The 12,431-nt window shown below is 34.5% G+C and overlaps 1 protein-coding gene across 9 annotated transcripts in view; it reads left to right on the forward strand.

The window, feature by feature from the left end:
* USP34 (ubiquitin specific peptidase 34) overlaps nucleotides 1–12,431 on the forward strand; it is a 267,250-nt gene that overhangs the window by 229,459 nt on the left and 25,360 nt on the right. For all 9 annotated transcript variants that reach the window (XR_003524622.1, XM_027621741.1, XM_027621744.1 and 6 more), the window contains 7 exons: nucleotides 42–116; nucleotides 1,268–1,419; nucleotides 4,950–4,998; nucleotides 5,079–5,183; nucleotides 5,268–5,312; nucleotides 6,051–6,155; nucleotides 7,543–7,690. Coding sequence is in view for 8 of the 9 variants with exons in the window: in XM_027621741.1 (XP_027477542.1) it covers nucleotides 42–116; nucleotides 1,268–1,419; nucleotides 4,950–4,998; nucleotides 5,079–5,183; nucleotides 5,268–5,312; nucleotides 6,051–6,155; nucleotides 7,543–7,690 (679 nt within the window). In the remaining variant the exon portion in view is untranslated. The remainder of the gene's footprint in view (nucleotides 1–41; nucleotides 117–1,267; nucleotides 1,420–4,949; nucleotides 4,999–5,078; nucleotides 5,184–5,267; nucleotides 5,313–6,050; nucleotides 6,156–7,542; nucleotides 7,691–12,431) is intronic.

Below are 12,431 nucleotides of genomic sequence, written 5' to 3' on the forward strand. Positions count from 1 at the left end.
GTTTTTATTTTGTATTTTTAAATCAATGTTTTTATTTTTAGAGCCAGTTTTTGCTTTCATTGCAAGCCATATCTACAATGGTACATTTTTACATGGGAACCAAAGGGCCTGAAAATGTAAGTACAGCTCTTTCTCATATTGGGGATTTAGGGGACCATGTTTTCAAGTTTGTATCATGGAAGGTCATTAGATACTAGAATGCTTTAAAGTCCCTTCTAGCCCTGAGATTAGATAATTTTAAGGGTCTGAGTTTGGTTGGTATTTTTAATGGGTATAGCAAGAGAAGAAATAATCAAATGATAAATTTGATGGGCAAGGCCCTGGAACAAAGCAAATGAATTTAGGCCAAATGGCTACCACCTACTTAGGGGTCATGTCAGTAGCATGTTGTTTCATTGAACATTTTTGTTGGCCATATTTTTAAATCCTTGCTTTTGAGTTTCTCACAGTCTTCCAAAAATTTAAGTAGCTTGGTCTATTCATAATATTAAAGCATAACATGAACTTTGTGTTGTCTATAATGACCACATTGGCTTATGCTCCATTTATAATATCTTGTTTAACCCTTTTGCAACCTTAAGATGTAAGTACTGTTGTTACCTCCATTTTACAGATCAGGAACTTGAGGCAAAAAGAAGTTAACTTGTTTTAGATCACAGTGAGTTGGGTTTTGATCTTTGGTCAGATTCCTGAGCTAAGCTGTTAACCGTTACACTGTAATACTTCTCAGAATGTGCACTTTTAATATCTAATTCCTGCCTATATGGCTACCCTGTTTAGACTGCTTTTCTTTTGCTTTGTTAAATCATAAAATCATTTCAGTCTCTTGAATTTCAAAGCAATGGAAGTCTTTGGAAGACTTGCTATTTGGATTATCTGAACACTAGAAATTAAGGATTCTTTAATTTTTGTAACTGGCATTTTTATTAAATAGGAAATACTGTTTTATCATACTCAGATAAAATTTGATCCTGATTTATCTTCCAAAGGGCTTGCCTATAAGAAGAAAGAAATTAAAAGATTTATCCCTGTAAGTGAGGTGTAAATAGTTACAGTATTGAGACTCATTGTTCTTTACAGTTCTGCCTGCTGTGTCTAAAATCATCCTGAATTGTTTAACTTTAAAAGTCAGGGTTAGGCCTTTGAGTGTTTCTTTGTGATATATGCTCCTGCCACCATCTACCCTGGGTAGTTCTATAAAACAGTCAAGTTATTTTCTCTCAAGATAATTCAGTTTTACTCTATTAGTTGTAATATTTTGTTCTAGCCTCAAGTTGAAGTGTTGTCCGAGGAAGAGGGAGAAGAAGAGGAGGAGGAAGAAGATATTCTTTCTCTGGCAGAAGAAAAATACAGGCCGGCTGCCCTGGAAAAAATGATAGCTTTAGTTGCTCTGTTGGTTGAACAGTCTCGCTCAGAAAGGTGAAATGTTTCAACATTCAAAATGGCTAAAGCATGTTTGATTTTACTCCTTTTGCCAAATTGTTTTACACTGACTTTTGTTACATAATTCCTTTTAAATAATACTACTATTTACCAACTCTTGTGGCAAAAGTATTTCAGTCCTTTGTATCAGATGACTTTGTACCTCTGAGGCATGTTAGAAATATACGTTGAAGAAATATACAGTAAAATATTTAGCAAAATTATATGTGCATTCATCCTTTAACCTGGCAACGCTACTTCTAGAAATCTGTTCCCCAAACACAGAAAGATGTATATGTAAGGATATTTATTGAAGCATTTAGTTTATAATAGTAAAAGACTGGAAATATTTAAAAAGAGGGGATTAATTGAAAACAGCAGGCATCCACTCAATAGAATACTCTATTGCTCAAAAAAAGAAGTATGGAATGTATCTGTACTTCCATGGAGAGAGCTTTAGGATAAATATTACCAAGTAAAAAAAGCAGGGTTGGATAAAAGTGTGTATAGTATGGTACCTTTTGAGGAAGGGGAGGTTAGGGCGGGGTGGGGGGGGGTGTAGAGATTGAGAGCATGTATACTCAATTTTCATTATTCCTCATTATGGATCTACTGTTTGCAAATTTGCTTACTTGCTGGGATTTATTGCAATCCCCAAATCAGTACTCATGGCTCTTTTACAATCATTTGTGGACTGCAGGTGTCCATATGCAGAGTGGCAAAAAATTTGAGTTACTTGACACATACCTTCCTTCCCAGCCAAGGTCAAACAGGGTGACTCTGACTTCTTGTTTCACTTCTCATATTGTAAACAAATGTCCTTTTCATTGTTTATGCCATGGTTTTCACATTCGTGCTTTTTGTTGGTGACTTGGTGTTTAAAATTGCCCCCAAGTATAGTGCTAAGTGCTATCTATAGAGTTCTGAGCTCAAGAAGGCCATACTGTGCCTTAACGAGAAAAAGCACGTTAGATAAGCTTCATTCAGGTATGAGTTAATAGTATTACTTGCTGTGACTTCAGTGCTAATGAATGAACAATATATATTAAATAAGGTATCTTTAAACAGAAACACAAAACAAGGTAATCTGTTGGTTGAAGAGAGTGTGACCAGAGGCTCACAAGAACCTAACCCTGTATTTCTCTTATGAGCAATGATTCAGTAATCACTAATTCGGTGTTTACAGCATTTTATAGAACATAAGTACTACAAATAGGAAGAATTTACTGTATTTTTTTAAATTGAAGACTAAATCAAAAACCTAAAAAAAAAAGTTTTCCTGTGGTTGGGGAGGGAAAAACAGACTGCTGGGAAGGACAAGAATGAAAACTTGACTTTGAATATACATTGTTTTTGTTTTTTAGATTTAACTTGTAACCATGTAAATGTTTTATATAATGATAAGTAAGTTAATAAAATGCAATCCCTAAAAATCAAAAGCAGACTGAAATAAATTATATACTGACCTGGTGGCGTAGCCTGGAAAGGAATTCACTAAAATGACTTTAGAACACATTAATTTAACTATAAATTCCTAGTTGTACGTGAAGGACAAAAAGAATTGTAAAATTATCCTAAACTGTTCTACTAAGTATATTGTTCATAGTGTTAATTGTGATTATTATCCTGAAACTAGCATATATCATAGAATAAAGCAAGTAACTGTCAATGTCATTAGAAACCAAGATTTTCAGAAAAAGAAAAAAGTACAAATAAAAAATTGTAGGTTTTTTTATGTAAGTTCTTTAAAACTAAATTTGAATTTGGAAATACCAGTAGAGTCTATGGTGTATTTTGTCCTAAGCAAACAAAAAATGTTTTCTCTACTTCCATTTTCTGAAAAGGCTTAGAAATCCTGCCCAACTCAGAATGAGTGAATGAGTGAATGCCACTGGCATCTAGATTGTAGTCTCTAGATACCATTTCTTATGGAAGAAAATGAGGGTTCCTTGAAAAAAATGGCCAATTCAGGTCTTGGGCAAGAAATGAATGGGAAGCCTAGAACACTTCGTTATTTTGGAAAGCAGAGGCTATCAGACTACTGAGATTATGTTAAAAGGGCAAGAACCAATTTATGGATTTTCCTACTGGTCATAGATTGGACAACCTGAGAATAACTACAAGAGGACTAAAATACATCATAGATATTTAAATCCATGAGTTTGTAATGGTACCTAAGAACAAATGAACTACTTGTAATCTTTGGAGTATATTAGGAAACCAGATCATAATTCTGGAAACTCATTAATAAAGGAATGATAAGCATTCATCTTACCAGCAAGAATTATACCTCATGGCAACCAAATGGTACATGAGAGGAAGCTCGCCATCTTGGAGGTGTATGAGCTAATGAACAAGCAAGTAATGCTGAAATTAGAGTATCTGTATTTTGTACCCCAAATGAAGTAATGGTTCTAGGAGATGATCATCATTGACTGGAAATATTATAAAAAGACAACCTTGGGCGCCTGGGTGGCTCAGTTGGTTAAAAGACAACCTTTCATTGTGTGCCTCCTGAAGAAAGTCAATACCACCACCAATAAAGCATGCTTGATTAAGAAGATCAAACCTAGATATGATCAAGTCTCTAGATCTAAACTACCAGTTTATAGGAAATACAAGAACAAAGGAACAGGTTAAAGCAACACCACCAGGATACAATCAGCAAAATGGAAATGTGGGAAATGCTTCAGGATAAACCACCTACTTTCTTCAACTCATAAATTGCAAGATAAAAACAAAATTGGAGGGGAAACCAGTAGTCTGTAAGATATTTAAAAGACATTTCAACCACTTGCAACAGAGGACTTTATTTGGATCATGAGCCAACAAATTATTAAAAATTTTTTAGACACTTGAGGTAATCATACACTGACTGGATATTATTTGATAGTAAGGAGTTGTGGTTTTAAGTGTGAATAATGGTAGTGTGGTTATGTTTTTTAAATTTACCTGTTAGAAATAAATACTGAGGTTTTTGGATTAAATGATAAAATACCTGGAACTGCTTCAGAACTGTCCACATTGAGTGAGTGGGAAGTACAAATGAAACAAGACTGATCATGAATTAGTAATTTGAAGCTGAATAATGGGATACTTCCATTATCTTGTTATTTTTGTATGTATCTGAAATTTTCTACAGTAAAGAAATATGTAGAAATTGTAAACTGGTAACTGAAGCTCTTTAGTATTAGAAGTTTGTTTTGTTTTGAAGGGTCTCATGTCACAAAAAAAAAAAACAAAACTCAGACCTATCCTAGTGTTTATAATACACAAAAATATTGAGTTAATTAAATGGGAACTAAAGCAGGTTTGGGCTTCCATATATCAATTCTTGAAAAATTGTCTAAAAGATATGTATTTAGCAAGTAAGTTTAGCCAGCAGAAAGTTCAAAAATCATTTTTTTGTGTTGGTGGCTTGGTACAGTTGTAATTGGATTGACAGTTTTGATGCATGTCATGATGCACATAGCTATAAAGTAGCACAGAGGGAAGAAAAACTTATTTCCACTGATGTTTCCTTTCAGGCATTTGACATTATCACAGACTGACATGGCAGCATTAACAGGAGGAAAGGTAATACTTTGTATATTAGAGGATTTGATCATCTCACAAATAATAATGGTTCTTAAATGAACAACTTTTACTTTTAACAGGGATTCCCCTTCTTGTTTCAACATATTCGTGATGGCATCAATATAAGACAAACTTGTAATCTGATTTTCAGCCTCTGTCGATACAATAATCGACTAGCAGAACATGTAAGTGCTGAGAAACAGTCTTAAAGCTTTTTGGTAATTTTTAAAAGAATGTTCTGAAATCCGTTTTGTTTTGTTTTGTTTTAGATTGTGTCTATGCTTTTCACATCAATAGCAAAGTTGACTCCTGAGGTATGTACACATTAGTTAATTCATATTTTTAAGACTACTAATTGTTCTTGAAAAAATATATCAAGGTTTCTCCCATGACACAGCTTAATTTTTAGTATGTAACTTGAATAAGCTGAATTACTCCTTTATATCTTACTATCATAAATGTAATTTTCCCAGTTAAATACAAATTTACGTATGAGTTCAACATATTGGAGTGCCACATAGATACTAAACTTTAAAGTTGTTTGATTTGAAGCATATATCATAATTGTGTTCAAGAAAAAAGTAGACTAACCAGATGAAAAAAGATGTGGAAGTATAATACAGTATTATACAAATGTATTTTTGTAAAATGGTAATGTTATAGCTACATGATACTTTGTCAAATATTAATGTAAACTACACCTTAGAGATCAAGGGATGCTACAAGAAACTTTTAACCTAAATTATTCTATGAATAAGTTTGTCTCATTAATAAAAGTTTTGATTGGTTTTTTCAAATTGATACCCAGAAAAATACATGTTTTGTACATGTATTTTAACATTCCGTTACATGTGGTGCCTATGCCATTGACTTTGTATCCCAAGTTGATCCTGCTGCTTTATATAGTTCAAGTTTATATGCAGGAGTCCTGAGGTGTGCTAACCTAACACAGATTTAAATGTGATGTGTAGAAGAGTTTTACATGTTTCTATTCTTCTAAAACAGGTGGGTTCAAGTACATTTAAATACACAGTTATGTATGTGTCTTACAGGCAGCCAATCCTTTCTTTAAATTGTTGACTATGCTAATGGAGTTTGCTGGTGGACCTCCAGGAATGCCTCCCTTTGCATCTTACATTCTACAGAGGATATGGGAGGTAAGTCTTGCAGTAGATGTTTCAGTATTTCTTTTTCTGAGAATTTTATTTTTCTAATAAAGTCATTACCAGTTTAAGTACCAGTTTCTTCTGACTTGGGTAATCTAAAATGAAAGTTTTAGTAGGACACAAGTCGGGGAAGAACACTTGCTTTAGTTGGGAGGCTTGGGGAGGAGAAAGAATTCTTGTCTTTCAGGACAAGTTTAAACACTATTGTAGAGTCATAAATCTTTGGCTAGTCGAGGGTTTTCATTCCCTTCCCCTCAGAAAAGAATGATAGAATCTTAGAAATACAAGTTAAGTGTTTTCAGCAGTTGACAGAAATGGTACAGGAAGTACCAACCACGTCCTTTCCTTCAGAGTAACTGCTGGGGTCATAGAGTTTCTCTTTGGTAAGCGTTAGGAAAACCTGCTCTCTAGACCAGGGGTCAGCAAACTTTTTCTCCAGCTGGTCAGTTAGCAAACATTTTAGGTTTTGTGGGCCCTGTGATAGCTTTGCAACCACTTAATTGCTGTTTTAGCCTAATACCATCTAGACAATACATCAATGAGTGGGAATGGAATTGGCCTTGAAAGCCAAACCTAGATTCCTAAGATTTCTTTATCCCATGAAAAAAATCTCCCCAGCAGTGCAATTACTACATTTTATTCTCATGTGCAATAATAGATTGGGCACACAGTAAGAAAAATAAAGATTAGAAACTTTAGAGAATTAGAGAATTAGAATTAGAGATTTTTTTTTTTTTTTTAAAGATTTTATTTGCTTATTTGACAGAGACAGCGAGAGAGAGGGAACACAAGCAGGGGGAGTGAGAAAGGGAGAAGCAGGCTTCCTGTGGAGCAGGGAACTGGATGTGGGGCTCTGTCCCAGGACCCTGGGATCATGACCTGAGCCGAAGGCAGATGCTTAACGACTGAGCTTCTAGGTGCCCCTAGAAGCACTATTAGTTCTTTGTTAAAGTCCTTGGTTATTTTAATTTTATTTTGTAAACTAATGACAGATATTTCTGAATATTTCCTGTTGATAAATGTAGTTTTAAAAATGGAGAGGAGGAGCACCTGGGTGGCTCAGTTGGTTAAGCATCCAGTTCTTGATTTCGGCTCAGGTCATGATCTCACAGCTGTGGGATCGAGCCCTGCATCAGGCTCTGCACTCAGCGTGGTGTCTGCTTAAGATTCTCTCTTTCCCAGTCCTTTTGCCCCTCCCTCCCTTAAAAAATTAATTAAAAATAAAAATGTAGAAAAACATGGGCAAAACTTTTCTTAGGCTCTAGTTTTCAAAAAACTCTTCTTGGCTAAGTGTTTAATGGCATATACCAAAAGTAAGTAAAAAAATAACTCCTCAATCAGTTGGTTTTATATTCTGTTCTTGTCATTTCATTTTTAGGTAATTGAATACAATCCTTCTCAGTGTTTGGATTGGTTGGCAGTACAGACACCCCGAAATAAACTGGCACACAGCTGGGTCCTACAGAACATGGAAAACTGGGTCGAGAGGTTTCTTTTGGCTCATAATTATCCTAGAGTCAGGACTTGTAAGTCAAATATTCAGAACTTAAACCATTTGTTGTTCCAAGTTTCGCTTTTTTGTTTTGTTTTTTAAGGCAATTACAATAATGCCCATTGTTGTACAGTGCAAAGGCTCTTGGAAATATTGTTCTTAAAGGCCGAAGTTACATTAGTATTTGGAAATGGCAGTGTTTTGCAAATATCTACAGTGGTTTGGGTGTTTTAAGGATAGGAAACTGTCCTGTCTTGGGTGACATCACCACCACCACCGTTTTTGTTTCCTTGCTTGATAGATTACAAAGCATGATCAGCATTAAGTGAAGAGAGCAAAGGATCAGAAAATCCTATCTTAAAAGTAACTTTAAGGCTAAGAGGAAAGTAATAAAAAGGCATAGAACAAATTGAGAGAAAATATTCAATGAAATCATGGGAGTTAAATGATAAACACCTTTACACAGGCTGGAAGGAAATAAAGATCTTGGAAGACAGATGGACAAATATGAAAAATAGGTATTTTACAGATTAGAAAATTGCTTGCAAATAAATAGAGTATGTTCTCCTTTGATTTCTTTTATTCAAAGAAACAAAAATCAAAGTTAATTTTTTAAATTAATCATTAAAATCATTTTTCCTAGCTGTCTGCTGAAAGGGCATAGAATCAGTGATACTACAGTAGCAGCATGCACATCAAATATCCCCAGATCTATGTTTCTAAAGACCATTCTCCAATAAAACAAATAATAGCTCTTTGAAGAAATGGCTGATTCTAGGTCTCGGGCAGGTAATAATACAAGATGAGCCTGAAGCATCTTGTAGGACCAGAAAGTAAAGAAGTACTCAAAAAACCAAAATGATGGGGCTGTGTCAAAGGGACACACAACCAACCTGAAAGAATTCCCAGTGGCTAACGCTGGAACAGTAAGAGTAAAAAAATAAACAATATAGTGCTGGATTATACCCCCAAGCATAAAATAAATACCTATGAGTCCATACTGATAAATAAATGTTTAAATAAATAAATGGAGAAGAGACAAATATCCTATACAGAAGAATTCTAAATAATTTATGTACATCTGCTGTCCAAGGAGGTGGAGCTGAACCTCCTTTCAAGGAGTAGGGAATGGGGAATGTAACTTTTTCTTTCTTTCTTTTTTTTTTTTTTCAAGTTTTTATTCAAGTTCTAGTTAATATACAGTGCAGTGTTGGTTTCAGGAGGATTCAGTGATGCATCACGTAAAACACCATTGCTTATCATATCAAGTGCCCTCCTTAATGCCCGTCCCCCATAGTCAACCCCCCACCCATTTCCCTCCAACACCTCTCGGTTTATTCTCTGTGTTTTAAAAGTTTGTTACAGTTTGTGGGTAAAATAACTTTAGGTGAAGCAATTGACAAACATTAACTCAGCCAGATGATTATGGTTAATATCACTGATGTGTGTTGATAGCATGTACCCTTGATACCCTGGATATAATATGATGTAAAGAGCACTTTACCTGTATGATCTTCCTTACAAAACCCATCATTTGAGTCTAAAAGTGATAAACATCAGACAGGCTCAATTTGAGGGACATTGTTCAAAAATACCTGACCCAAGTACTCCTTTACACTGTCAAGCTTTTCCAAACGCAAGGAGAGTCTGAGAAACTGTCACAGCCAAGAGGAGCTTAAGGACACATGATGATTAAATGTAATATATCCTCGATGGGATCCTAGAGCCAAAATAAAAGAACATTAATGGGGCGCCTGGGTGGCTCAGTCGGTTTAGCGTCTGCCTTCGGCTCAGGTCATGATCTCAGAGTCCTGGGATTGAGCCCCACGTCAGGCTCCCTGCTCAGTGGGGAGCCTGCTTCTCCCTCTCCCTCTGCCCTTCTCCCCACTCATGCTCTCTCTCAAATAAGTAAAATCTTTATAAAAGACAAACATTAAGGCAATACTAATAAAATCAAAAGTGTGGAGTTTAGTTAAAAGTAATGTGTCTGTTGTTTCCTTAGTTAAAACAAATGTAGTAATAATAGATGTTAATAATAGGAGAAAAGGGGAGAAGAGTGTACGGGAACTGTGTCTGTTCTGTGTATTCTAAAATAAAAAGTTTATTTGGGAAAAACACTTTGTACTGATGGATTGGCATTGGTACTTATAGGCTTGTTTTTCCTGCCAGTTTATGTAGCCCCATAGTAATGGGTTATTTGTAAGTGCTGACACGTATGCTGATTGGCATTCATCTCCTGACTTTTGACCATCAAACAATAAAAAAAAAATCTATGCTGAACCAAAAAAAAAAAAGTTTTTCAGCTGTTACATCTAATATTGATGACAGTATTGATGATATGGCATTCTCGTACATTGCAGTGAAGTTGTAAGTAAATATTACCCTATGAAAGGCAATTTAGTAATATGTACTGAGATCCTTCAAAATACTTTGCCTTTTTTTAAATTCAGTAATATTATTTCAAGGATTCCAGTATAAGCAAGTCATCTAATATATGGATGCTTAAATAGCATTATTTATGATTATGAAAAATTAAAAACTGGATGTTCAGTTGGGAAATAGTTATAGTGAATCATTTAAAAATTATAATAGACTCTGGTAATATGAAAATGTGCTTTTGACATAATGTAACTTGAAAAAACAGCCCAAATATTTGAATAGAATCAATACAACAGTAAGAATTATAGTAACATGTATAGAAGAACTACTACTGAGAAATACTATTAAATCCTACAAAATTTTAAGGAACGCATTAGAATGTTTAGAGAAAAAAAAATGGAGACATAAGTGTCTTAAAATAGTTGAACAGTTGCCATACAGAAATATAGGTAGATTTGTTCTAAGTTCTCTATAGTATAGAACTAAATGGAAGGGATTCTTTAGTCAGCAAGGCAGTTTTTAGTAAGATGGTCTGTTCTTCCATATTGACTTTCCTAGAAGTTGTATATTTCTCCCAAGCAGAACTTACTTTTTATTTAGAAGCAGATAGCTCTTAAATAAATAGATGGTTTGGTGTATAATAAAGCAAAACTAAATGGTAATTGTAGAATTAATTGGGTCTTTGGTAGAGCGTTTTAAACCTTTCATTGTGTTAGAAAATATTTCCTAGGGTGCCTGGGTGGCTCAGTTGGTTACGCGACTGCCTTCGGCTCAGGTCATTATCCCAGAGTCCCGGGATCGAGTCCCACATCGGGCTCCCTGCTGAGCAGGGAGTCTGCTTCTCCCTCTGACCCTACCCCCTCTTGGGCTCTCTCTCTCTCTCTCACTCTCTCTCAAATAAATAAAAAATCTTTAAAAAAAATTTTTTTTCCTAATAAAATACTGGTATAAAAGTATATAACTTAAACTGAATAAGTTTTTCTAATCACAAATTACTTTTCTTAATAGCAGCTTATACAAAGATGGGTCAGGATGACCCCTACATGCCAAGGTTTAATATTGGAAACATATACTAAAATGAGCCTAACATATAGGTGAAAAAATAATGTAGAAATGGAGTGCTGCATGAAGTTTAATTTGAAATCTGTAAAATAGGTTATAATTAATTTTAGAAACCCTAACTTAATTTGCTTTAACAGAACATTGTAAATTATCAAATTATAGGTAGACTAGTGGGAGACAGAATTAGTAGGTGTATTGAAAAGAGTTAAACTAAGGCATTAGAGGCCTTGAGGAGGCTCTGTGGTGGTTGTTTTTAGGAGCATTAGCTCCTGAATCTGACTATCTGGGTTTCGAGATGTGTAACATGGGTGTAGTCTTAACTGTTTTCAGTCCAAGTGAAAGTGGGGATAATAAAAGTAGAGCCTCCTAATAAACAAAGTTAGGGTGTTAAATAGTATAAACATTTGATAAATGTTAGCAGTTTCTGTTGTTGGATCATTATTATTGCCATTGTCGTCACCATCATCATCATTTCCAGGGCTAAATCTGAGCTCCACCTCTTTATTTGTGTGACTTTGGTCTTTGCTTCCCCAAGATTCAGATTTTCCAGTGTAACATCACATATTTCCAGAGTGATTTTGAGAATTAAATAATATTTTGTATGCTTAATAACATTTTTCAGGTATGTTGAAGAAGGGATGCTTTATTTGTGTTCAGAGTCAACCTAGAAGCTTCCAGCTATGGAATGAATAAATCATGGGGATAAAAGATACAGTATAGGGAATATAGGCAATGATATTGTAATTGTATTGTGTGGTGACAGATGGTAGCTACGCTGTGGTGAGCACAGCATAACCTGTAGAGAAGTTGAATCACTATGTTGTACACCTGAGACTAATATAACATTGTGTGTCAACTATACTCAAGTGAAAAAATTTTAAAAATGCAAATTTAGCCTAGAAGAGTTTTAAAGATTTTTTCCAAAGTTAATGTTCTGTAATTGGCATATATATATATATATATATAAAATCTTATACATTACAATGAACTTTAAAATAGATCTCATTCTGTCTTTATAACTTTATATTTTACTGTTAATCTCTAAATTTTTACAAAATAACTTACCCTTATTTTGTAAAGAAGAAGAAAAGATCCTAACACATTGAATGATTAGATCAGGTCAGAGAGGCTTAGCTAGGTCTTCTGGCTCCAAATGCTATGTTCTTCCTGTTAATCCATATTATTTCCTAAGGAGAAATGAAATGATCAAATAAATAGAAAATTCTACATCTGGGGAAAGCTAACAGAGAAGTTTAAAACTGTTTCTATTAATGCAGTTATTGTTGCCACTTAAAAAATAACAGTGATAGAATGGAAGGCTAATGTTTTCATCA

This window comes from Zalophus californianus, chromosome 8 (genome assembly GCF_009762305.2).
Source record: "Zalophus californianus isolate mZalCal1 chromosome 8, mZalCal1.pri.v2, whole genome shotgun sequence".
Taxonomy (NCBI): domain Eukaryota; kingdom Metazoa; phylum Chordata; class Mammalia; order Carnivora; family Otariidae; genus Zalophus; species Zalophus californianus.